At 41.2% G+C, this 27,491-nt stretch overlaps 1 protein-coding gene across 10 annotated transcripts in view; it reads left to right on the top strand.

Moving 5' to 3' along the window:
- The window catches only part of RALGAPB (Ral GTPase activating protein non-catalytic subunit beta), a 108,203-nt gene that overhangs the window by 25,574 nt on the left and 55,138 nt on the right, over positions 1-27,491 (top strand). For 3 of the 10 annotated variants that reach the window (XM_070051846.2, XM_070051844.2, XM_070051845.2), the window contains 11 exons: positions 5,359-5,522; positions 7,822-8,008; positions 10,532-10,663; positions 16,129-16,307; positions 18,168-18,316; positions 18,426-18,642; positions 21,158-21,193; positions 22,410-22,611; positions 25,906-26,073; positions 26,491-26,605; positions 26,965-27,112. In XM_070051846.2, coding sequence (XP_069907947.2) covers positions 5,359-5,522; positions 7,822-8,008; positions 10,532-10,663; positions 16,129-16,307; positions 18,168-18,316; positions 18,426-18,642; positions 21,158-21,193; positions 22,410-22,611; positions 25,906-26,073; positions 26,491-26,605; positions 26,965-27,112 — 1,697 coding nt within the window. Of the gene's footprint in view, positions 1-5,358; positions 5,523-7,821; positions 8,009-10,531; positions 10,664-16,128; positions 16,353-18,167; positions 18,317-18,425; positions 18,643-21,157; positions 21,194-22,409; positions 22,612-25,905; positions 26,074-26,490; positions 26,606-26,964; positions 27,113-27,491 lie in introns of all 10 variants that reach the window. The other 7 variants (XM_002710810.6, XM_008256002.5, XM_089307115.1 and 4 more) reach the window with 3 other exon arrangements.

The following is a 27,491-nucleotide window of genomic DNA, read 5'->3' as shown; positions in this document are numbered from 1 at the left end:
TGAACCAATGGCAAAGGAAGACCTTTCTCTCTGTCTCTCTCTCACGGTCCACTTTGCCTGTCCAAAAAAAAAAAAAAGTTTATTGTAGTGCAAAAAATTTTTATTTTTCTCTTTTGAGAAACATGACTACCCTTTATATTGTTTGTTTTATTATTTGGTAATTAGCCGGTTTTCTTATGTATGTATGCATAAATTAGCAAATTCTGAGGGTACTGAAGTGAATATTAGTTCTCTTGGCCAATGATGTAGAGAGATTAGCTAAATATTTTTTTTGAAGATATATTTACTTATTTGAAAGAGTTATAATAGAGAGGCAGAGAGAGAGAGAGAAAGAGAAAGGTCTTCCATCTATTGGTTCACTCCCCAGATGGCCGCAGTGGCCGGAGCTATGCCGATTCAAAGCCAGGAGCTTCTTCCAGGTCTCCCACATGGGTACAGGGGCCCAGGGACTTGGGCCATCTTCTACTGCTCTCCCAGGCCATAGCAGAGAGCTCGATCGGAAGTGGAGCAGCTGGGACTCAAACAGGTGCCCACGTGAGATGCCGGCACTGCAGGTGGCGGGCTTTATCTGCTATGCTACAGTGCTGGCCCCAACTAAATATTTTCAACACTAAATATTGGGAATGATGATCTCACTTCCCATTATTAGAAGTTTCAATGATTTTTTGATTCAGACCACAAAATTGTAATCTAAGTTTATTTAATTGTTTTTTATATAAACTGACTCTCAAAATAGAGAGAACTACCTTTGCCATTTTGCTAAAGACTAAATCATTTCGCAGATCAGTTTTTTTCCCCAGCATAATTGAGCAAAGAGTGAACTATGTTTTAAAATTAATTAGGTTTAAAAAAATTTTTGTTTTCATCTACTTGAAAGGCAAAGCAGCAGAGAGAGAGAGAGAGAGAGGAAGAGAAAGATCTCTTCCATCTACAGGTTCACTCTGCAAATGCATGCAACAGCTAGGGCTGGGCCAGGCTAAAACCAGGACCTTGGAACTCCATCTGGTTCTCCCTTGTGGATGGCAGGGGCCCATGTACTTGAGCTATCTGCTGCCTCTCAGGAGTCATTAGCAGAAAACTGGATCATGAGTATACAGGACTGGAACCAGCACTCCCAATTTGGGATGCAGGCATCCTAAATGGTAGCTTAACCTGTTGTACCACAACACCACCCCTGGTTAGGGTTTTAATTGCTCAAATATATTGTACTTTAAGAAACATATTATTCTAAAGTGGCGGTTAGCAAATGTTTTTGTACAGATCCAGATAGGAAATATTTTAGGCTTTGCAGGCCATATGGTGTTGCAGCTACTCAATTCTGCTGGTGTGGCTTAAAAGCAGTTGTAGACAATACGTGAATGAAAAAGCATGGCTGTGACTCAGTGAAACTTTACTTACAGAAACAGTAGGCTGTCTTCGACCTGTTGACTGTAGTTCACCAGCCTGTGTTTCTGAGGATCACAATGTACTTTTGAGAATATTGGAGGGAAGGGAAGAATTTTTGAAGTTCAGACATTGGTTTATTTTTATGTAAAGATTATATAAATCGTATGTGATTAATTACAGGCCTTTTGAGTGAGGCTGGAGAAGCAGCTATTTCCTTTCTTGCTACTGGGCTGATAGCCTCAGTTACCATTGGGAGGCATACAGTGTTACTGCTGGTTTGGAAGAGTTTCAGCCCCATGACCACTAGTGGTATTTCTTATTCTGATCTTCTACTTTTATGGTTAGGTGAGGTTTGGGGGCTATATATGATTTATTTTTCTTCAGTAAGCCAAAGCAGCAGATAGAAGCTTGAGCCACGTGGCTTTACATGGACTGGATTCACCTCCAGCTAAATGTGGGATATCTCCCTGCTCTTGGAGGCTCTTGACTTTTCCAAGGTTATTGTCTCATCATTTTGGTATAGGTCTGACTTCTTTAGGAACAACTTAGTGATGTAATCTGTTTACAGGGTAAGTGCCCAGTCTTGTGAGTTATGATCTAGAATCTTAGAATCTCTATTCTTAAGGTTGGGGTAGAAGTTCTAGGGATACTCACTTTGTTTTCTTTTCTTTCTTTCTTTCTTTTTTTTTTTTTTTTAAGATTTATTTATTTACTTGAGAAAACATTATGCTGAGTGAAGTAAGCCAGTCCCAAAGGGACAAATATCATATGTTCTCCCTGATCGGTGACAGCTAACCCAGCACCAAAAAGTGAAATGGACACTATGAGAAACAGTGACTTGATCAGCCCTTGTTCTGACTGTTGATGAACAACTTAATACTTTATCCCTTTTAGTATTTTTTTTGTTCTACTTAATACTATTGGTTGAACGCTGTAATTAACACACAATTATTCTTAGGTGTTTAAATTTAACTGAAAAGTGATCTCTGTTAAATATAAGAGTGGGAATAAGAGAGGGAGGAGATGTACAATTTGGGACATGCTCAATCTGACTTGCCCCAAATGGTAGAGTTAGAAACGTGCCAGGGGATTCCAATTCAATCCCATCAAGGTGGCGTGTACCAATGCCATCTCACTAGTCCAAGTGATCAATTTCAGTTCACAATTGATCACACTGGTAGGTCTAAGAGTCAAAGGGATCACATAGACAAGACAAGTGTCTGCGAATACTAACTGATAGAATTAAAAAGGGAGAGAATGATCCAACATGGGAAGCGGGATACACAGCAGACTCATAGAATGGCAAATGTCCTAAACAGCACTCCGGCCTCAGAATTAGCCCTTAAGGCATTCGGATCTGGCTGAAGAGCCCATGAGAGTATTTTAGGCATGGAAAGCCAAGACACTCTGGCAAAAAAAAAAAAAAACCTAAATGAAAGAATTCTGTGAGTGAGATCCCAGTGGAAAGAACGGGCCATCAAAGAAGGAGGTACCTTTCTCTGAAGGGAGGAGAGAACTTCCACTTTGACTATATCACCTTGTTTAAATAAGATCGGAGTTGGCAAACTCAAAATGCTTCCATAGCCTTGGCAACTCATGAGAAGAACCTAGGGTGATTACTGACGCCATAAACAAGAGTGTCAATTTAAGTCAACAACAGGAGTCACTGTGCACTTACTCCTCATATAGGATCTTTGTTCTTACTGTGCTGTACATTGAGATTTAATGCTATAACTAGTACTCAAACAGTATTTTACACTTTGTGTTTTGGTGTGGGTGCAAACTGTTGAAATCTTTACTTAATATATACTAAATTGATCTTCTGTATATAAAGATAATTGAAAATGAATCTTGGCCGGCGCCGCGGCTCACTAGGCTAATCCTCTGCCTAGCGGCACCGGCACACCGGGTTCTAGTCCCGGTCGGGGCGCGGGATTCTGTCCCGGTTGCCCCTCTTCCAGGCCAGCTCTCTGCTGTGGCCAGGGAGTGCAGAGGAGGATGGCCCAAGTGCTTGGGCCCTGCACCCCATGGGAGACCAGGATAAGCACCTGGCTCCTGGCTCCTGCCATCGGATCGGCGCGGTGCGCCGGCCGCAGCGCGCCGGCCGTGGCGGCCATTGGAGGGTGAACCAACGGCAAAGGAAGACCTTTCTCTCTGTCTCTCTCTCTCTCACTGTCCACTCTGCCTGTCAAAAAAAAAAAAAAAAAAAAAAAGAAAATGAATCTTGATGTGAATGGTATGAGAGAGGGAACGGGAGATGGGAGGGAAAAAGCCATTGTAATCCATAAACTGTACTTTGGAAATTTATATTTATTAAATAAAAGTTTAAAAAAAGATGTATTTATTTACTTGAGAGGCAGAGTTACAGACACAGAGAGAGATCCTTCATTCTCTATTCACTCCCCAAATAGCCACAACAGCTGGAGCTGGGCTGATCCAAAGCTAGGATCCAGGAGCTTTTTCCAGGTCTCCATGTGGGTACAGGGGGGCCCAAGCACTTAGGCCATCTTCTACTGCTTTCCCAGGCCATCAGCAGGGAGCTGGATCAGAAGTGGAGCAACGGGGACTTGAATCAGCGCCCATGTGGAATGTGCCAGAGGCAGATGTTTAATCTACTATGCCACATTGCTGGCCCCTCTGGGGTTTCTTGAGGAGGCTCTAGGATTACTTACTTTGCTTCAAACATATTTCTTTTAGTTCTTGGTGATAAGGACTATATGGACATTTGACTAAGATTTGTTTCAGCAATAGTGTATATACTAACTAGGATTTCATATAAGAGATCTGGAGGCCACTGCAGTGGATTTTCTGCTGCTCTTGAAATTCTCAGGTTGTCCACCTTGAAAAGTGGGAATAAGGGTCTTGGACCTTTATCTTCCTCTTCAGTCTTAACCACAGATTTTGGTGTATTCTCTATATTGGCCTGCTTTGTAAGATTTTCTTTAGAAAAAGAATAGTGCTGTAGCCTAAGGAGGATTTGAAAATCATTGTTCTAGGGTATCTTGGGGACCTTTGGAGCTCCCATTTGAATTAAGTTGCCGTTTTATTAAAGTTGCAGTAGCAGGTGATCATCTCAGGGGTAGTGCCTATCTACCTTATCAATTTTAGGGACCGTTAGGCTGTTTCATCAGGCAGCTAGACTCTTCTAGTGGACATTAGCTTTGAAAGGACTGTGAGCATTGTGAAATCACATCCAGAATTCTTATTAATTTGTGTTTAGCCGGCACTGCGGCTCACTAGGCTAATCCTCCGCCTTGCAGCACTGGCACACCGGATTCTAGTCCCGGTCGGGGCACCGGATTCTGTCCCGGTTGCCCCTCTTCCAGGCCAGCTCTCTGCTGTGGCCAGGGAGTGCAGTGGAGGATGGCCCAAGTGCTTGGGCCCTGCACCCCATGGGAGACCAGGAGAAGCACCTGGCTCCTGCCATCAGATCAGCGCAGTGTGCTGGCCACAGCGCGCCGGCCGCGGCGGCCATTGGAGTGTGAACCAACGGCAAAGGAAGACTTTTCTCTCTGTCTCTCTCTCTCACTGTCCACTCTGCCTGTCAAAAAAAAAAAAAAAAAAATTGTGTTTAAAATAACTTACAGAAAAAAGGCCATGCTGGTTCCCTGTGAACAGCAGGAGTGACTGGTTATTTACTCATCCTATCAGCAGAAACCTGTTGAGGGCCTGCCAGCATGTGCCAGGTACATTTTAGACATAGAAAATCCAGAGGTTGAAGTTTACATTCTGCTTTTCCCCTCCCTCCCAGAAGCTTTGTCAGTTCTTAAAGAAGTTGTAGGTTGAGATCCCAGAGTGCCAAACTGCAACAGGGAAGGGGTAGCTTTAACTGAAGGGTGTGCCTACCCCTACCTGCAATGCTGTTAGGGAGCTTTCTTGGACCACTACTTGCTTCATCCATAAGTTGCCTGTTCTTAAGTTATTGCTGTCTCTCTTCGAGGCTTGTCAGTGATGTCTGTGTGTCTTCTTCAGACAGGAACAGGGCTCCAGTCAGATCCGACTATGCTTACAGGTCCTTAGAGCCATTCAGAAACTGGCCCGTGAGTCATCCATCATGGCCCGAGAAACCTGGGAAGTCTTGCTGTTGTTTCTTCTGCAGATTAATGACATACTTCTGGCCCCACCAACTGTTCAAGGTTTGTGTATTTTTTCCAATTTATTTGAGTCCTAAATATAGTTTACCTTTAAACTCAGTGATAGACTCATTAGGGATTTAAGTTTTGTATAAATGTTGGCAGATTAAGGTTAACAGTTCTTGGAATGGGAGCCATTAAAAGGCACAATATGACTAGTGATGCCGTTTCACTTTCAGTGCTGATTTTGCTAATGTAGGGACAGACTCAGTGAATTATGCATTTTCCATAATGATAGGAACAGTAGCTTGTTTAGTATTCTAGGATAGAGCCTATATAGGGAACAACCAGCTGATTACATTAGAGCCATAGACAACGTGCCTGAAGACAGTAGTTAGAAGAGTGTGAGAACTTGATAGCACACGAAGAAATTTAATTCAGCAAATGAAACACCCAGGGTCTTAAAGTGTTCTACTTAGAAGTATGACAATGTGCCATTCATTAGCTAGCCATTAGAAAGCCTCCAGTTTCATAGCTGTTTATACTGTATTTCAGAAACCCTGCTCTGTATGTCATAGGACAGTATGCAAAAATGTTAACGTTGATATTTTAGTTGCAAGTTCCCTTATTGCTCACTCATCTGCACTCTCTCTACTGACACGTATGAGTGTGCTTGTGCTCTCATACAGATGCAGTGTCCAAGGACATTAGTGTGGGGAGAGACCCTGTCTGGTGTTGATGGTAGCTGTCTAGCCATTGATTTATCAGGTCGCTGCTATATGCCTTCTCTGTGCTCTGATCTCAGCAGTGTGAGGCAGGCAGTTCATCCTTTTCTTCAGTTGTTTGTTGTTCAGACTTTGATTTTGCTCATTTGAAATATGTAACTTCTCTTATTGGTCCCAACTTTGCCTTCTGGAGCTATGCTGAGTACAGACCTCAGAACAGAGTGATAGCTTTGCCTGCCAAGCGTCAGTCTCTTTTTTTTTTTTCCCTTGAAATGTGGAGCAGTTCTTGGCAGTTGGGCAGTAGAAAGACTTGGGTATCTTTTTTTTTTGGACAGAGTGGACAGTGAGAGAGAGAGAGACAGAGAGAAAGGTCTTCCTTTTGCCATTGGTTCACCCTCTAATGGCCGCCGCGGCCAGCACACCGCACTGATCGATGGCAGGAGCCAAGTACTTATCCTGGTCTCCCATGGGGTGCAGGGCCCAAGCACTTGGGCCATCCTCCACTGCGCTCCCTGGCCACAGTAGAGAGCTGGCCTGGAAGAGGGGCAACCAGGACAGAATCCGGTGCCCCAACCGGGACTAGAACCTGGTGTGCCGGCGCCGCAAGGCGGAGGATTAGCCTAGTGAGCCGCAGCGCCAGTGGGTGGGTATTTGTTCTGATTCCTTCACTATTTGGCAGTGTGAACTTGGACAAGTTATTTAAGCTTACTGAACCTAAGTGTTTTCACCTTCAATATGAGTAAAATTAACAGTTAGTTATAAATACCTGCACTGCTGTCGCTCCCCCTCTTCGTGGAGGAACGACACAGGACCCTGCGCTGTTCTTTCGTCTGCTCGGCCCTCCCCGGGTTTGCTGCTGGTTCTTCCCGGGTTGGCTACTATCCCTTCCACCTCCGTGGAAGGGCAGTTCCCCCTGGCCACATTCCCCACTTCCGCAGGGGAGCGGCACACCGCCGGCCGGCTCGTCTCGGGGGGCTGCACGGGTGTTCCTTCAGCTAGATGTTCCCCTTAGATGTTCCTGGTGCATGCCGTCTCTCTCCTCCTTTATAGTCCTCCTCCGCCAATCCCAACTCGGCTGCCCACACGCCGAGTACGCTGCTCTCCTCCAATCAGGAGTAGGTCCTACAGTTAATTGGTTGAACTGGAGGCAGCTGTGCAGAAGCTGTTTACTTCTCTCCCAGCGCCATATTGTGGGAGAGCAGATGCATAGAATAAGTCTTAATTCCAGTAACTCAGTCTAGTCCGGGTTGCTCCCCACACACTGCAAAATTAATGTGTTATGTGAGGTCATGAGTAGGAACTGCTTGTACAAAAACTGATTATAATACTCACTCCTTACAGGCACTCATCCTTTCCTTTCTCCTCTGTGTGCCCTTGTCTCCCTTGCTGGAAGATTAAAATCCCTAATATGAACTCAGCAGAACAATTTGAAATCTCTGAAAGTAGTAATTTGTTGATATGTCCATGATTTCCTTCATAGGAGCTCCTAATAGCTTCTCATTTTTACTGTTAAAGTATTATCTGAAAGTCAAGATTTAATATTGCAATTGTTTAAATTTCTGATTTTTCTGAATTGTGAATTAAAGATTCTGTTTTAAAAATAAGTATGCCAAAGATGTTTTCTTTTTGTTGGTAAGGTGGCATTGCTGAGAATCTAGCAGAGAAGTTGATTGGTGTTCTCTTTGAGGTTTGGTTACTAGCTTGTACCCGGTGCTTCCCAACACCTCCTTATTGGAAGACTGCCAAGGAGATGGTGGCTAACTGGAGGCACCACCCAGCAGTGGTGGAGCAGTGGAGCAAGGTCATCTGTGCGCTCACTTCCAGGTGGGTTATTGTCATTGGCTCACCTTCCTTCATCCATATGACCTTAGGCAGCTTTTCCCTTGTTTTGTGTTTTTCAGAGATTCATGTAACACATTGTAAAAGGCCTGGGTTTGTTAGTAGCCTACTTTATATGTAAAATTGAGCCACTTTAAAAAATTAGGTACAGCAGTTGGGCTGGTGCCTAATTTAAAACCTTTCAGAATAATCCAGGTATTTTAGAGAACTGGATAAATTCTTCACCCTTTCCATGCTTACCCCCCATTCCACTCTGAATTCTGAATGTTTTTTTTTTTTTTAAAGGTTTATTTTTATTTACTTGAAAGAGTTACAGAGAGAGGTAGAGACAGAGAGAGAAGTCTTCCATCTACTGGTCCACCCCCCAAATGGCTACGATAGCTGGAGCTGAGCCAACCTGAAGTCGGGAGCCAGGAGCTTCCTCTGGGTCTCCACGGACTTGGGCCATCTGGTACTACTTTCCCAGATCATAGCAGAGAGCTGGATCGGAAGTGGAGCAGCCAGGACTCGAACCGGTGCCCATATGAGATGCTGGCACTTCAGGGTGGGGCTTTAACCCGCTGCGCCACAGAATCGGCCCCTTAATTCTGAAACTTAAAATCTGAAACAAACCATAGAATGTTAACAGAAAAGCTCACAAAAAAATTTCTCTGTATATATTTGTATATGATTTTGTAGATTTGGAACTATACTATTTATATGTTACTTTATAACCAAAGAAGGCGGTTTTTTATATAATTATTTCACCTTTGTATTTATGCCTCTCTATTAAACTGTTAGGTTTCATTTTTTTGCAGTTATAACTTTTCATTTCAGCCTTGCATATTTTAATATACTCTAGAAGATAAGGCTTCCTTTTTAAACTTAATGATACATAATACCATTATCATACTAAAAAAGCTGACAGCTATTTGATACCAGTTGGTCAGTGCCTTTTTTTTTTTTTTAAGGTTTATTCATTTGAAAGAGTTATAGAGAGGGAGAGATCCTCCATCTGTTGGTTCATTCCCTAGATGGCCTCAATGGCCAGGGCTGAGCCAGGCTGAAGCTGGGGGCCAGGAGCTTCATCTGTGTCTTCCACGTGGGTGGCAGGGGCCCAAACACTGGTTCACTTCCCAAATGGCCGCAACAGCAGAAGCTGGACTGATCCAAAGCCAGGAGCCAGAAGCTTCTTCTTCCAGGTCTCCCATGTGGGTACACGGGCCCAAGGACTTGGTCTATCTCCTACTGCTTTCCTAGGCCATAACCAAGAGTTGGGTCAGAAGAGGAACAGCCAGGACATGAACCAGTGCCCATACGGGATGCTGGTACCACAAGCAGAGGCTTAGCCTACTACACCACAGCACTGATCTCTCAAAATTTTTTTTTTTTCCAATTATATCCTCGAGTTAATTAACATGTTGCCCTCTAACGTGTGTTTTCTTTCTTTCTTTTTCTCTTTTTCAAAAATATTTATCTATTTATTTGAAAGGCAGAGTTACAGAGAGGGTGCGGAGAGAAAGAGAGACAATTCACTCCCCAAATAGCAGCAGTGGTCAAGGCTGGACCAGGCCAAAGCCAGGAGCCAAGAGCTTCTTCCAGGTCTCCCATATGGATACAGGGGCCATCTTCTGCTGCTTTCCTAGGAGCATCAGCAGGGTGCTGATTGGGAAGTAGAACAGCCAGGATTTGAACTGGCTCTTACTGGGATACTAGTGTTGCAGGTGGCTGCTTAACCTGTTGTACCACAATGCTGGCTCCCAATAGAGAATAATTGAACCAAAGGATTTTGAATGGTTTTAATGCATTTAGAATATTGCTGTTAAATTAAGTAATTGAGTTGCTGAATTGAGGTACTCTTATAGTACTGTAACTTAGTTGTGTTGGAGGAATTTACAGTGGGGTGAATCTTATGTAATTAATTACAAGAAGCTGGATCAGAGATGGAGCAGCCAGGACTTGAACTGGTACCTTTATAGAATGCCAGCATTTCAGGCAGTAGCTTAACCCACTGTGCTACAATGCTGGCTCCTTAAAAAGCTTTCAAAAAACTGAAAATCCCCTCACAGTTTATCTATTTTAATGATTTGTAATTTACTAATTTATTTATTTGGGAGGCATTGGGAGAAAGAGAGCTCCCATCTGCTGGTTCACTCCGCAGTTGCCCACAAACACCAAGATAGCTTAGGCTAAAGCTGGGAGCCAGGAATTCAGTCTGGTTCTCCCATACGGGTAACAGGGACCCAACTACCTGAGCATTACCTACCACCTCCTAAGGTACACATTAGCAGGAAACGAACTGAGAGTGGAACTGAGACTCAATTTAGGCATTATATGGGATGCGGGCCTTCCTAGTAGTGTCTTTAATCAGTAGGCCAACACCTGCCCCTTTCTATTGTATAAATGAGTTTTTATATATATCTTGTTAACTTAAGTGAGGTACACATTTTATCTATTTCATTTTTATGCGTTTGAATTTATTTTTCATTATTATAAAATGGATTTAGTGATGTGCATATTTTTTTTTAGATTGCTGCGTTTTACATATGGTCCCTCATTTCCTCCATTTAAAGTTCCCGATGAAGATGCCAGTCTGATCCCTCCAGAAATGGATAATGAGTGTGTTGCACAGACATGGTTTCGCTTTTTACATATGTTAAGGTACTGCTATTTTATTATATCCTGGCTGAGGATGGGAACCATGCTGTTACTCTATTGTAATTCGGAGGGTGGATATGTTATACACAGTCCCATCGAGTGAGCCAAGTTGGACAATAATCTTATCTACATCATGCGCTTCCTGCTCTCTACATCCCAGTACGGTTAAGAACTTGTTCTGTGTGCTAGGTCCAGCCTGAATGATGATGTCTGTCCCAAAACTTTGTCATGGCCAGGGACTGGAGACTGCTTTGCTTCTTGCTGTGCCCAGCACTGACTGGTCATTCTGGCTCTCAGGGCCCTCCTCTAGTAGCCTTGTTGTTTAAATTTCACTGAGAGGAGACATGCTAAAATTTGCCAGACATTAAAATTTGTCAGAAGGCTATACCCTTGCTTCCTGCCATCCTTTTCTTTACAGTGCAGTTCAGTTTTCATCACTTTCTTTCCCTCTTCCAGATCCATCCATGTGCTCTCTGGAATTTTTATTTTGCTGTAAACTAGCTGATTTCTTTTTTTTTAAAGATTTATTTATTTATTTGAAAATCGGAGTTACACAGAGAAAGGAGAGGCAGAGAGAAAGGTCTTCCATCCTGTAAGTGGAGCAGCCGGGACTTGAACTGGTGCTCATATGGGATGCTGGCACTTCAGGCCAGGGTGTTAACCTGCTACGCCATAGCACTGTCCCCAACTAGCTGATTCTTTTTTTTTTTTTTTTTTTTTTTACAGGCAGAGTTAGTGAGAGAGAGACAGAGAGAAAGGTTTTCCTTTCTGTTGGTTCACCCCCGAAATGGCCGTTACTGCTGGCGCGCTGCGCCGATCCGAAGCCAGGTGCTTCCTCCTGGTCTCCCATGCGGGTGCAGGGCCCAAGCACTTGGGCCATCCTCCACTGCCTTCCTGGGTCACAGCAGAGAGCTGGACTGGAAGAGGAGCAACCAGGACAGAATCCAGCGCCCCAACCGGGACTAGAACCCAGGGTGCTGGCGCCACAGGCGGAGGATTAGCCAAGTGAGCTGTGGCGCCGGCCTAACTGATTCTTAAACTTTTTCCTTGTGTATCTCTTTCTGGTTTGACTAGCCTCACTTTTCAATTTGTACATTAATGATTCTGAATTATTCTGTATCACCTTTTTTCAAATCAGAAATGTTAACCATTTTTCCATAATGTCTTTCCAGTTTGTAGTTGGTTTGCATTTTATAGCTTTCATTGATTTTTTTTAAGAAAGTCTTTTAAGATTAGAAAGTCGTCTGTGTTCTTTCATCAGATAGACATTCACTATGATTTCATTTCCTTTGTGATATTAAGTTCCTCATACACCAAGATTTGTCTTTTTTTTTTTTTTTTTTTTAAGATTTATTTATTTGAAAGACAGAGTTAGATCGTCCATCTACCGGTTCACTCTCTGAAAGGTCATAACAGCTGGAGCTGGGCTGATCCAAAGCCAAGAGCAAGGAGCTTCTTCTCCCAGGGGTGCAGGGGCCCAAGGACTTGGGCCATCCTCCAGTATTTTCCTAGGTGCTTCAGCAGGGAGCTGGATTGGAAGTGGAGCAGCAAGGGCTCTAATCAGTGCTCATATAGGATGCCAGCACCGCAGACAGCAGCTTTACTGTGCTGCAGCTCCAGCCCCACCAAGATTTGTCTTGAGGTCACATATAATTACATTAATCTCTTTGTTCTTATTACTGATTGACACTTTTAATTATTTTAACTTCATAATATTTACTGATGTGCAGTTAGTAGGTTTAATATATTTAAACTCTTTCTTTCTCTATCTCTTCTTGTCTTTAACATTTTAGGTTAATTTTGGAATCAATTTGTTAAATTTGTTTTACAAAATACAAACAGAAAAGCCCCATAACATCTTTTGGGGGTTTGAAGTGTGTATTAATTAGGTTAAGGAATATATCCCACTTAGCAAATGAATCCAGAAATCTTTCAGAAGGTCTGGGTTTGGAATGGCTCTGCTCTTATAGTCATTTAGGGAGCCAGCCAGGCAGAGGCTCTGCCATCTTCAACATTCTAGGCTAGAGTATTTGTATTTGGCTAGCACATAAGGAAGACAGAGCATGGAAAATTGCATGGGAGGTTTTTATGGGCCAGCCCTTGAAGTGATACAAATCACTGCTACTAATATTCCATTGGCCAGAACACAGACACATGCCACACTTATTTGCCAGAGAACATAAGAAGGAAAGAGGAAGTGGTGCATAGCCAGCCCGATTCTGCCAAAGATGAGAACTGTTATGAAGTCTATATTTATAGGTAGGAAAGACTGACATTATATTGAGTGTATTTTCTTTTTAAGATTTAATTTATTCATGGCTGCTCCACTTCTGATCCAGCTCTCTGCTAATGCACGCAGGAAACAATGGAAGATGGCCCAGGTCCTTGGGCTCCTGCTCCCACATGGGAGACCCAGATTAAGCTCCTGGCTTCTGCCTGACACAGCCCTGGCTATTGGGGCCATCTGGGTAGTGAACCAGTGAATGGAAAACCTCTATTTGTGCCTTGGCCTCTCTCTGTAACTCTGACTATTTGAAAGGCAAAATCCAGAGAGAGAGAGACAAAGGAGGGAGGGAGACAGAGAGAGAGAGAGAGAGAGAGAGAGATTGATCTTCCATTTGCTGGTTCACTCCCTAAATGGCCACAACAGCTGGGCTAGGCCAGGCCAAAGCCAAGAACCTGAAACTCCATCCAGATCTCTCACATGGGTAGCTGGGACCCAAGTACTTAGGCTGTCTTCTGCTTTCCCAGATTCATTAGCAGGGTGCTGGATCAGACATGGAACAGCCAGAACTAGAACTGGCACTCATGAGGGATGCTAGTGTCATAGGCAGTGGACCAACTTGCTGCACCCCATTGCCAGCCACTTTTGTATGTTACGTATGGGTATTTAAAGAGCCCTGAGTATTTCACTGGTTTTTCTGAAATTCCTGCATGTAGTAGACACAGGTTTTCAAATAATAAGTTTCTCTTCTAGTATTTAATACTCCAGTATGTACTGATTAATTAAGTGCTTTGGCTGCAGTAAAACTTGGACTTGTGTTAAAGTTCTACTACTTTTTTCTTTTTGAATTTCAGCAAATTTAGTCTTTTTTTTTGCCTCAGTTCCCCCTCCCCACCCCTTAATTTTTATTTATTTGAATGACATAGTGACAGAGACAGGCAAAGAGATACTTTCTATCTACAGGTTCTCTCCACAAGTGCTCCTAACAGCTGAGGCTGAGGTAGGCCAAAGCCAGGAGCCCAGAGCTCAGTCTGGGTCTCCTACGTGGGTGGCAGGGACCCTAATACTTGAATCATTACCTGCAGCCTTCCAGGATGCATATTAGTAGAAAGCTAGAATCAGAAGCAGAACTGGGACTCAAGCCCAGGCACTCCAAAATGGGATGCAGGCATGGTCCAAGCCACTATTATCTGTCTCTCAGCTTTTTTACTTCTCTTGTTCGTGTACAATGTTCTCTTTTTCTGATAGGCTTTTCCCAGAGTCCATTTCCTCCTGTCTTTGAGTGGTAACATGCAACCCCATGATAACTGCCCACTGGGATAAACAGTTGTGATACTGTGTAACTTCAGCTGTAGCCCTTTTGCTTCACTGGGGCTTTTTTCTTTGCTGAGATTCTCAAAAACAATATATTGGATAAAAAAAATTAAGATGTATTTATTTATCTGAAAGGCCGAGTTACATAGAATGTGAGAGAGAGAGGGAGATCTTCTATCCACTGGTTCATTCCCCAAATAGCTGCAGTAGCCAGGATTGGCCCAGGAAGAAGCCAGGAGCCATTGGGTCTCTCTTGTGAGTGGCAGGGGTCCAAGTACTAGGCTCATCTCCTGCTGCTTTCCTAGGTGCATTAGCAGGGAGCTGGATTGGAAGTGGAGCAGCCACGACATGTATCAGCATCCATATGGGATGTTGGTATCACAGGTGGTAGCTTAACCTTTACCATCATGCTGGTTGGATCAAAATATTTTTGTTAATTAATTGTAGATCTTTAGCAGACATCTGCTTAGATTCCTTTTGGATAGTTTTACCTCCTTGTTTAGATGAATTGTAGGAGGGTGGGAAGATTATGCTCAAGGAGCTACTGACATCATTGGCACATTTCCTGGGAAGAAGGCTGAATATGACAGGAAGATAGGCACTACAATTTTATTTAGTACAATAATGCTTTTTTTTTCCCAAGGAAAAACAAAATAATTTTTCCATTGATTTAACTACAACTGTTCTCAAATTCTTGTCCCAAGAATTGTTTATGGATGACCACTTGCCCTTAGGGCCCATCTGGTGTTTCTGTCTCCATAAATTTCGGTGAACTCTGGATTTTTAACAGACTCTCCCAGTGTGTCAGATACATGGGGTGTTATTAACTGTAGGAACAACACACTTTCTATTATTTGTTCCGTACTTTTGTTACCCATTCTCATTTCAAGTTTTATTTTCTTAAATCTATTCTGTGCCAATAAAATGATTTCTGGTTTGTGTCTGGAGAAACCAGTAAAACTCTTTCTCCCCAGTTTCCAATATCTAATAGACAGGAGTTTAGCAGAGTTCTGCTAGGCTGAAGTGTAGTCAATTCCGACTTCACTGCTTGTTTTTCTAATTTCTATACAGATGAACTACAGTCTCCTGCAGACTCTGCTACTAGAGACCTCTCACCTCCTCTACTAAACATGATGGACCACAGTTCTGTGGACACAGTGTCCTACCACTAGAAGCCATACATGCACAAATATCTCCCTTTCCTTACTTAGAGTTACTAGAAATTAAGATTCTTTGGGTGGATGGAAAAAGGTTTCAAAGGGCAGAACATTATAAGCCACTGCTTTCTGTTTCTCAGCCTACTTCTTTTGCCTTGTACTAATGGAAATTTTTTCTATGGGCTGTAGGTTATCAGTAGTCCTTTGAATGAGAGAGGCTGTTTAATCAACAGCTAAGAAGACCATTTTGAGTAGATCTACATCTATTTTTTAATGGAAATATTTTAAATTATTTATACTTAAAAATATAATTTGAATCCAAATATTTGTTTTGAAATATATGACTTCAGTGCGTACACATGAAACACGGTATAAAACTGTAATGCTAATCTTGATTATTTTTCTTTTAAAAAATTACAAATGTCAATATTGAAGTTTTCTTCTTGATTCTTGTTGACTTGTTTACAGCTTCAGTGTTTCATTATTACAAGCAGAGTAGAAAAATTATCCCTTTCTATTCTTAAAAGATTAAAACTTTCTGGCCTTAACTTTGATTCTCATTCTCTGAATAGGTAGAATAAGACTATGTAAACACTCTGCAGATCTTAGGTAAAAAATCATTAAATGCAGATTAGCGCATTAAATGCAGATCAGTCTCCTTTTTGAATCAAAGCAGTAGGCATAAACAGTCCTGTTCTTAAATTAGGTTGCATGTAGTTTATTGTTAAAGAAATTTCTAAATGTATAATTAATTCTTTTCTCTTTCCTGATAGTAATCCCGTGGATTTGAGTAACCCAGCCATTATAAGCTCTACTCCCAAATTTCAGGAACAGTTTTTGAATGTGAGCGGAATGCCACAAGAATTGAATCAATATCCCTGCCTTAAACACCTGCCTCAAATATTTTTTCGTGCCATGCGAGGAATCAGCTGCCTGGTGGATGCATTCTTAGGTGAATTTTGTGAATGTTGCTAGATATATGAAGAGCTACATTTAGGTAACTCTAGTGTCTAATCCTGGAAGCTATTATGGAAGGGCCCCAAGGAAAAGTTGAATGAAATCAGTGACCAATAATAAAGTGGGAAAATTATTTTCAACAAATATTATAGAGGATTATTGTTATCTTTTCATTCTTATATGTATAATTAGAAGATAAATTAGACCCTTTGTGGACTGCTATTTCAAACATTTTTAAGATTTCATTTATTTGAGAGGTAGAGTTACAGAGACGAGAGAGAGAGAGGTCTTCCATCTGCTGAGCAGATCCAAAGTGCTTCTGGGTCTCCCATGCAGGTGCAGGGGCCCAAGTACTTGGGCCATCTTCTATTGCTTTCCCAGGCCATAGCAGAGAGCTGGATCAGAAGAGGAGCAGCCAGGACTTGAACCAGCACCTGTATGGGATTCTGGTGCCACAGATGGAGGCTTAGCCCATTCTGCCACAGAGCCGGCCCCTTAAACTGTATTTCACATTTTATTTTTTAAATTTTTTTTGACAGGCAGAGTGGACAGTGAGAGAGAGAGAGAGACAGAGAGAAAGGTCTTCCTTTGCCGTTGGTTCACCCTCCGATGACCGCTGCAGCTGGCGCGCCGCGGCTGGCGCACCGCGCTGATCCGATGGCAGGAGCCAGGTACTTCTCCTTGTCTCCCATGGGGTGCAGGGCCCAAGCACTTGGGCCATCCTCCACTGCACTCCCTGGCCACAGCAGAGAGCTGGCCTGGAAGAGGGGCAACCGGGACAGAATCCGGTGCCCCGACCGGGACTAGAACCCGGTGTGCTGGTGCTGCAAGGTGGAGGATTAGCCTAGTGAGCCGCGGTGCCAGCCTATATTTCACATTTTAAACATATGAAGAGTCAGTTTTTTTAACCTGTTGAAGGCCAATGATAAGTCATTTTTTAAAATATTTGTTATGTGCACTTGTTAATGTTTCACAGTAAATATATTTGTTTTGATTAAGCTTGGCTGCCATATAACAACAAAAAGTCCCAGTGTTGTAAACCAGATAGTGTCTTTCACATACATTAGATCCTGAGTGAGGTGGTACAGGGCTGGATATAGCAGTTCCATCACTGTGAGAGATTCAAGGCCTGTCCATCTCCTGGCTCTCCATCATTTGAGCACTGCCTCATGGTCTGTTGATGGTCAAGTGAGTTCCAGTAATCCTTTCCAGGAACTAAGGAGGAAGGAAAGTCTGTGCCTGATGGTTGCTTTTAAGATTTCTTAGAAGATCCACTCAGCAATCATCCATTTCAGGACATGGCCACATTTAATGCAAGAAAGTTTAAAAATGTAGGCCGGCGCCGCAGCTCAGTAGGCTATTCATCTGCTGTGCGGCGCCAGCACACTGGGGTTCTAGTCCCGGTTGGGGCGGGGGATTCTGTCCCGGTTGCCCCTCTTCCAGGCCAGCTCTCTGCTGTGGCCAGGGAGTGCAGTGGAGGATGGCCCAAGTGCTTGGGCCCTGCACCCCATGGGAGACCAGGAGAAGCACCTGGCTCCTGCCATCGGATCAGCGCAGTGCGCCGGCCGCACCATGCTGGCCACGGTGGCCATTGGAGGGTGAACCAACGGCAAAGGAAGACCTTTCTCTCTGTCTCTCTCTCTCGCTGTCCACTCTGCCTGTCAAAAAAAAAAAAAAAAAAGTTTAAAAATGTAATCATTTATTCTGGGTAGCTGTGGCCAGCTAAACAATTTTCTGGTACTCTGAAAGAAAGTGTGAATGAATATTGGGAGATACTTATCAGTCTTGGAACTAGTGTTGCTTGGGAAGGATTTTCTGAACTATGAATGGTAACTCCCTTTTTGTTTTTTTAAAGGCATTTCTAGACCCAGACCAGACAGTGCTCCCCCTACACCTGTAAATAGATTGAGTATGCCTCAGAGTACTGCTGTCAACACCACTCCACCACATAACCGGAGGCACCGGGCTGTTACTGTGAATAAGGCCACCATGAAGACAAGCACAGTAAGAACTTTGATCACCGTTGTTAAGCTGTGTAACAATGGCTTTTAATGAAGTCCTGCCGTTTTCTCAAACTTTTCATGGGTGTGGGTGTATTTTTGTCTTTTAATAGGTAAGTACTGCTCATGCCTCGAAAGTTCAGCACCAGACATCCTCTACTTCTCCTCTGTCAAGCCCAAATCAGACTAGTTCAGAACCCCGGCCACTGCCTGCACCTCGGAGACCAAAGGTTAACAGCATCTTGAATCTCTTTGGATCATGGTTATTTGATGCAGCATTTGTTCACTGTAAACTTCATAATGGGATAAACAGAGACAGCAGCATGACTGGTAAATATTGCTCAAGGAATATGTTATCATTTCTTTTATTTTCTTTTTTTCTTTTTAATCTTTCCTACCTGCAAGATTAAAATGTATCTTGAAAAGCTCTCTGTTTCTGACCAAGCAATGTCTTGTGCTTAACCCCTTCCAGCTGAAGTAACAGAACTTTGGAAGTTTTCCTACCTGTTCTTTTTATGTATGTTCTGTGAAGTTTGGCCTTTTGTCTGGTTTTATTATACTCAGGGTAGCTACCTTTTGTTGAATCAGATTCTTTTCAGTAGGTGACCTGGAAGTTCCCTTCATGTCAGCCAGGATAATAATGTTTTTATGAAGAATTAAAGGTTTTGATTGGAAATTTACTTAGATTTTGACAGCCATTCAGTCATTAGTACTTATAAACATAAAAAAAAAAACTTCTGCTTCACAGTAAATTCTAATTTCTCAGGTTTTAGTCTAGAGAACTTTATTTCAAGGGTACCCTTTTCAAACATACTGTTTGCTCTGTAACATAAGACTGGTGGAAAATTATTAACTGAACCCTGATATCTTCATTTTGATTGCATTATAGAAATAAAGCTGACTAAAATCTGATTTATTTTTGTCATCTTACCTTTAATCTTAGAGGTATTAGCATAGGGTGCAGGGTGGATGAGTGGAGTAGTCAGAATGTTTTGAACATTTATAATACATCTTTTAAAGCCAAATAATAATGATGACTGGCCTTTATTGAGCTGTTATTGCTGTGAGCCAGGCCTTGTGATAATATGCATTAATGAGTGTATTGGCTGTGTGGTAAGACAAAGCCGTTTTCCATTTGGTTTGGAAATAGAGATAAAAAGATTGTGTTAGTTTATAAAACTAATATATTGGCCATAAAGGTCTCTGCTTTCTCTCAAGAATGTATTCTTACCTTTTTGAATCATCTCAGAACTAGGGTCAGGATCTGTGAACCTTATACACATATTGTTACTTTGAATCTTCTTAAAAATGTCTTTTTTTAAAAAAGGAAACATTTATTTATTTATTTGAGAGTCAGAATGACAGAGAGGGGGAGAGAGAGAGAGAGAGATCTATCTGCTAGTTCACTCCCTAATGGCTGCCAAGACCAGGCTGAACCAGGCCAAAGCCAGGAGCCAGGAGCTTCATCTGGGTCTCCCATGTGGGTGCAAGGGCCCAAGTACTTGGGCCATCTTCCGTTGCTTTCCCAGGTGCATTAGCAGAGAGCTGGATCAAAAGTAGTGCAGCCGGGACTCAAACTGGTGTCCATATGGGATGCTGGCGTGTAGATGGCAGCTTAACGCGCTACACTACAGAGCCAGCCCCCAAAAATGTCTTAAATAATTTAGAAAGGTTACAAGTAGAAAGATTTTCAGGAATATAATTTGAAAGATTGTATAGTTGAATTTAGGAATTCCTTTGCTTACTTTCTTTATTCAAATTAAAATACTTTATATTTTGCCATTGCCATATTATAATTTATTCTTAAGTTTGAAAGTAGTGCTTACTTACAGATAAGTAAATATGCTTGTTTACTTATGGTGACTAATTGAAAACTTTTAAAAAATATTTTTGTTATATTTTCTTTGTGTTAATATATTTTGAGTTTCCTAAACCATGCTTATATTTATTAATTTGTATTATATTTTCTAGAATGGTCATTTTAATTTAAAATTTTTATTAAAGTATAATTCTTGCAGTGTGACTTTTTTTGGGTGTAATTGTGACAGTGAGATCCGTGAATCCAGAATGGTTCACCCTTCTGCTTCATTGATTGGTTTGCTTAAAAGGGAGCCTACAGATCTTTCTGCACTCTAGCATGTTTGTAACAGCTTTGCTTACCCTCTTGCACCGGAAGATAGAAGTCAGCATTTAAATCATAAGTGTGCAACTTCTTACTTTTAACTATTACCATTTTCTTTGGTGGAGAAGGGATATAAGTTCCTCTCCTCTTCATTGTGTTCAGATATGATAAAGACTGTTACATTACTTAGGAGATATGAGATGTCCAAATAGTTGAAGGGATTGTAGATTGCTGGAGGTGTCAATCTTGAGGTCTCAGGGGTGGTGGGAGGCTTGAGTATACTAACTCTTCTCCAAGTACTGGCTGCCATCAAGGAATTCTGCCATGTTGTTCACCTCTAACTTAAAGTGTTTGCTTCTTTGAACTGGTTAGCTTTAGATTTATGTGACAGTGCACTGTACTTTATAAAAAGTAACATTTGAGCTGGGAAGGGTTAATGAACTAAAATTTTAATGCACGTTATGGGCAGTTCAAAACCTCAGTTCTTTGTAGCTGTGTAATTTTCTTTGTTCATTGTTTGCATGATACAAAAATCATAATTTTGGACCTGAATGCACAATTTCCTGTGTTTTTGAACTAGCTTGTGGTATCGTAAAGCTTTAAATCTAACTTTTAAAAAGCTAAAAAGCTTCTTAACTTATTGTAAAATTTCACCATCTTTAAAGTATTTTATAATTACTGCTGTCCTTTGATTTGTTTCCATTTATTTCTATTATCTTGCAGCATCTTTTATCCAAATTCTTCTTTCTTATAAATCTTGTAAGTAGGAACCAGAAGCTTCTCCTTAATTGCAGTCATGTTTTTATTTTTTTCATAATTCCATTAAAAAATTTGATTGTCATTGTCTCTTGTAGTTTTTGCACTTGGGAAGAAAAATACTTTTCTGTGTTTTGAATGGGGAAGATTGTTGGCAAAAGCAAATTAATCTGCCTGAATCAGTCCCATTATTTTTGTATACTAGTCTGGTCATGTCATGAATTCCAGGACTTTGCACTAACTGTGTTTTGGCTTTTTTTTTTTTTTTAAAGCTTTAAGCTTATTTTTATACAGATTTAGTGTTTGATTTGTATGCATTCTGCATGTAGTGTTTTCAAATGTATTATTGCTGGATAGCTTATTCAGGACTAAAAATGGCTCATGGGAAGTTGCATAAAGATTTATTCTTGTCCTCACATTCTACTAAATCTATTATTACAAAATAATCTAAACATTTTATATAAAATAATAAAAGATTTCAGAGTGATTTTCAACACACTATGAAATCTTTTGTTAAAAATAAAAGCAACTTTCGAAGGGCTTCTGTTTCAGTGACAACAAATGACTATGATAATCTTTCTTGCCAATTCAATTTTCTAATTTATCAACCTTAAGTTAGCTGCTGTCTGTGGTTGTTAAAATTCATTCTCATTTTGCTTGGTTGAGCAATTCTTTGATGTGTGTTTTGGAATTGGGTGGGTGGTGGGAATGCTCTCTCTTCCTCCCTACCCATTTATCATCTTTACCTTGCCCTTTCCCTAAAGTATATAAACTGGCATGGGGTTGCCCTTTTAATTATGATGTCCACCTGGGGTAATGTGTAAATTCTAGTAGCTATTTTTCTTAATGTTTAAGCATCATTCAATAGAGGGAGGGAAAAACAGAAAATAAATAATAGTAAAGCCAAATTCTTTATTATATATCTGTATAACTATACAGATATATAAAATGTACTCCTCTGATCAAAAGTTCATATGAAAAATGCTTCTTGTACAATCTGTTAAATGCCACTGTAAATTAATTGTTACCTATTTTCAAAGGATACTTCAGAGAGCCCTTTTTAAAGAAATTAAGACATAGTTGCTAAACAAAAGCATTATTGGATTATATTCGAGTAGCTATTTATAATGACACCAATATTTGATCTTTGTGTCCAGGGTCCCATGAGCCTACGTGGCATGTTGACAAATATAATAAAACCCTCCTTTTCTCTCCCCAGCCATTACAACACAAGCTAGCATGGAGTTTCGACGGAAAGGGTCACAAATGTCCACAGACACCATGGTTTCCAATCCTATGTTTGATGCAAGTGAATTTCCTGATAACTATGAAGCAGGAAGAGCTGAGGCTTGTGGGACACTATGTAGGATTTTTTGTAGCAAGAAGACTGGAGAAGAGATTCTGCCAGCTTATTTATCCAGGTCTTAGAATTTTTTTCCCGTTTAATGTAGTTTTGATAGTAAAATGCTGTTGTAGCATGACTTGGTAGGCTGAATTGATAAGTAAATGTCTGAAATACCAGCAAATGTCCGTAAGTACTTGAAATTTGATTTACTTATTCCATTTTACCTACCTCAATAGATTTGGTGAAGACTCCTTTAAGACTCTTTGTTTTGTGTTATTTTTTCCATCTCATTTGAAGTTTATTAATTATAGGGAGATTTAGACAGACCCCCAATAATTAGTTAATGAATTTTTAGCAATATTCAGTACTGTCGACAGTCTGGAGATAGGTCAGCTGTGAATCCTACCTGCAGGGAGCTTATTTTCTGGAGTAAACAAAGCCACGTACACAAGTAAAGTGATCCAACAGAAATAGGAAGTTAGCAGAGAGGGGCACAAATAAAGTGCTAGGGGCATTCAGAAGAATCAGTACATTCTTACCCCAGGTGGCTAAGGAAAGAGAGGATTGGATGACTGTGCTAGGTACACAGAGGATGGGTAGTGTTTAGATTATATTAAGATCATCTTATCTAAATCTCTCACTATACCCATGTTTGTAAATGGCTATGCCATTCATTTAGTTACTCAGGCCAGAAACTGGGCTTCATTTTAGTTTCTTTTTTCCCTCTTTTTCTCTAGTTAATCAGCCAACACCTGTCTTTCTGTTGCTTAACCTTCTTTCTAATCTCTTTCCACTGTGATACTTCAGACTTTGTCATTTTTCTTCTATATTAACTTATAATGGCCTTCTATTTTTTTTTTCCACTCTGTTTTGCTCTTCCCAATGAATTGTTATTTATATAACTCCTGAAGTGAGAATAATATAACTAAGAGCATTTAGGTATCTGGGTACCTACTAGGTTCTCAGGAGAGAGAATTTGGCTATCAGCGGGAACCAGGTACAGAAGCATAAAGGCATGAAAAAAATGGTATATGCATGGAACTAGGTTTTTAATGTTTATTTATTTTCATTTACTTTAAAGGCAGCGTGCCAGAGAGAGAGATATCTTGTATCTGCTGATTCACGCCCCCAAACCCTGCAATAGACAGGGCTTGGCCCTGCCAAATCAGGGGCCTGGAACTCCATCCATGTCTTCCACAGGGGTGGCAGAGAGCTGTCTTCTGCTGCAGTGGCCCAGGATGCATTAGCTGGAAGCCGAATTGGAAGCAGAATAGATAGGACTTGGACCAACCCTCTAACATGAGATGTGAGCATCCTGAGTGGCAGCTTAATCTGCCATGCCACCACACCCATCTCTAGTCAGGCTATCTTAACCATAGGCGCTTTTTTTTTTTTTTTTTTTTTTTTTTTTTACAGGCAGAGTGGATAGTGAGAAAGAGAGACAGAGAGAAAGGTCTTCCTTTGCCGTTGGTTCACCCTCCAATGGCCACCATGGCTGGTGCACTGCGGCCGGTGCACCGTGCTGATCCGAAGGCAGGAGCCAGGTGCTTCTCCTGGTCTCCCATGGGGTGCAGGGCCCAAGGACGTGGGCCATCCTCCACTGCACTCCCTGGCCACAGCAGAGGGCTGGCCTGGAAAAGGGGCAACCGGGAAAGAATCCGGCGCCCCGACCGGGACTAGAACCCGGTGTGCCGGCGCCGCTAGGTGGAGGATTAGCCTATTGAGCCGTGGCGCCGGCCCAACCATAGGCTCTTGCCTTGAATTTACAGAAACCTTCTCCATCGGACTTATGGAAAGGTGAAAGAGTTAAGAGAAGCTAGTAATGTTAATAGATTGTAAAGTCATGAAGTGCACAAGTCCTCATGAAGAGTGGGAACCAGGGACTAGGAAGTGTTCAAGCACCCGGATGCTTTTCCCCTTTCTGTTTCTCTGTCTTTATGTCTCCCACAACTGCTCATTTTTCTCTTCTCATCTTCTCACATTGCAGTATGCTTCCAAATTCCCAATACCGATAGCCTTGGTCCAGGTGACCAAGCAGGGCTAATTAGCATCTCTGAATCCTAATTCCAGATTCAAGAAAAAGAATCTGGTCACTCAGGTATCTCTCTCTGGTCAGGTGTCTTATCTGTAGTCTTGTCAGCTACTGCTGTGCTGATAGGTTCTGTAAGGATGCTGGATCTCATCCCTTGGGGCTGCTCATTTTATCAGCAGGAAGGCCACAGGCAGGGGAAATATCCCAGATGGTTTCAACAGTAGTAGGGGAGAAGGGTATGACCGTGAGCTTTCTCTTTGGCCCATAAGACTGAATGGGTGCTAGTACAGCAAACCAAAAGAACAGATTTGTGAGTGGGCAGATTGTTAATATGGTCTTGACCCTTTTGAAGTGCCTATGAGATATTTATCAAAAAATACTTATTAAATGCCTACCTTTTTTGCTAGATGTTGTATACAGGGGTATTGTAATAGACATGTCCTGCCCTCAGATATCCAGAAAGCTTTTGATTAATTGATCTGGAGCTTAATTGAGAGGAATAGCTTAGAACTGGTTTGATTATATCCAGTGACTTAAGTGTTTAAAATCAGGCTGATAGAAGAGAGAGCTTAGGGAACTGAGGCTGGCAGCCTGAGGAATATCACTGTAAGTATCAGGGGCAGGTGGGGAGAGAGGATCTGTTAAAGGAAATAGCCATAGAGGTCTGAGTAGAAGAGTAATCAAAGGGTAGGATGCTTTCAAAAGGCAAAGTTAAAACTTAGAGATATCTTCTATATTTGCCAATCAGAAGTCTTTATTTGCTAGTGTGGTTTTATTTTAGTTTTAGGGAGAGAAGATAGATTGAAATGGATTGAGTTTACAGAGAAAAATGTCTTGTAGTAGTAAAAGAGTACACTGATATGAATGATGGGAGATTGACTATTTGGTGAGGTGATTGGGAGTTGGGGTGGAAGTTAAAAGGAAAATATATTTAAAATATATTTAGGTATATGCCTAAAAGGAGTCTCAGTAATCTTCATATCATGTGAATGCAGACTTGAATGAGGTTCCTTTCTTTCATTATCTTCCCATAAATAGTGGGAAAGGGAAAACCGATGAATACACAGTGTTTTTTTTTTTTAGTGCTGAAGCCTTTTTTTGTTGAATGCCTTATTTTTCAAGTCTTAAAACTTTTAAGAAAGTGTACTAGATGTGAAAAATTTTTCTTCATTAAGAAAGTCTGGTTCTTAGTGTATGTGATTCTGAATTATTTTAATTCTAGTACTATCTTTTAAAGAAAAGACACAGTGAGGAATCAAAATGACTATGTAGAAAGTATTATAATTGTGAAAAGTTTTGATTAGTAGTTTGTTTAAAATCTTTTTCTTGCTTTCCTAGATTTTACATGCTTTTAATTCAAGGTTTGCAGATAAATGATTATGTGTGCCATCCTGTCTTGGCCAGCGTTATTCTAAACTCCCCTCCTTTGTTCTGCTGTGACTTGAAAGGGATTGATGTTGTGGTTCCTTACTTTATTTCAGCTCTTGAAACCATTTTGCCTGACAGGTAAGCTGTTTTCTCTACTATTATGTCAGTTGTCTGGTTTGACCTGGTTTTGGTGCTTGCTTCTGTTTCCTAATTTATCTTGTCCAGTTGTCAGCATAGTCCAAGGGGACTCAGGCCACATTAAATGAGTGTAGAACATCCAAATCCATTTTATCCCTGGACTCCTTCAGTTCTGCCTGTCCCTGGGCTTGTTGAATCGTTTTGTCTGGTCTAGAAGGGTAAGAGCAACCCCAGTCCAGAGGTCCTGTCTTTGTAGAAGAAATAAGTCAGTCAAATTCTAGTTTAATTCAATAATAGTTTTTCATAGAATCTCACGCACATACCCCACATTAACGTGATACTTGGACTGTGATATGTTTGGCAATAGCTAAAAACATTTCAGTTTAAAAGTACTAATAGCTTTTTATTTTTTGGCAGAGAACTTTCAAAATTCAAAAGCTATGTAAATCCAACAGAATTGAGAAGATCCTCCATTAATATCCTACTTTCTTTGTTGCCCCTCCCTCATCATTTTGGCACAGTCAAATCTGAGGTAATGTTTTATTAAACTTTTCTATATTCTTCTGTTTTATGTGCTAACATAAGTCAAATTATATTTAACAAATGAAACAGGAGCTTTTAAAAAATTGTTATTTAAAATGAATTAACAACGTTGATTTGTTGTGATATTTCTCCCGTCACTTTGCCAGGATGTGTTGGCCTACCATGTCGGGTGGTAATAGGATCAGTGACATCTGATAATATATATTGAGTAGATTAGCAGCAGATTTAGCACAGTGACTAAAATTTGACTGAAAGCTTTGCTCACTCTCTTTGTCTACTCTGGATGTTCCTATGTGAGCATAGTATACCACAACAGTTGATGTTAAATATTATTTGTTTTTTCCATAGGTGGTCCTGGAAGGAAAGTTTAGTAACGATGACAGCTCTTCTTATGATAAACCAATAACTTTTCTGTCCTTGAAGTTGAGACTTGTGAATATACTAATAGGTGCCTTGCAAACAGAAACGGACCCCAACAACACTCAAATGATACTAGGTTTGTGTTCACCTATTTTTCATATGTGAAAACCTAGGTATAGTTGACTTTCACATGCTGAGCAGATAGCAGTCAGTCGAAGGAACCTAAACTCAGTGTAGCTCTACTTATCATTCTGATTCAGATACAGAGTTTATAATGCTTTTTTTTTTTTTTTAAGATTTATTTATTTATTTGAAAGAGTTAGAGAGAGAGAAGTCTTCCATCCGCTGGTTCACTCCCCAATTGCCTGCAGCAGCCAGAGCTGTGCCGATCAGAAGCCAGGAGCTTCTTCTGGGTCTCCGACGCAGGTGCAGGAGCCCAAGGACTTGGGCCATCTTCCACTGCTTTTCCAGGCCATAGCAGAAAGCTGGATCGCAAGTGGAGCAGCTGGGACTTG

This window comes from Oryctolagus cuniculus, chromosome 11, assembly GCF_051225735.1.
Source record: "Oryctolagus cuniculus isolate XC-2025 breed Fujian yellow rabbit chromosome 11, ASM5122573v1, whole genome shotgun sequence".
Lineage (NCBI taxonomy): Eukaryota > Metazoa > Chordata > Mammalia > Lagomorpha > Leporidae > Oryctolagus > Oryctolagus cuniculus.
The sequence above is the reverse complement of the archived record's forward strand: the minus strand, read 5'-3'. Positions and strand labels throughout refer to the sequence as shown.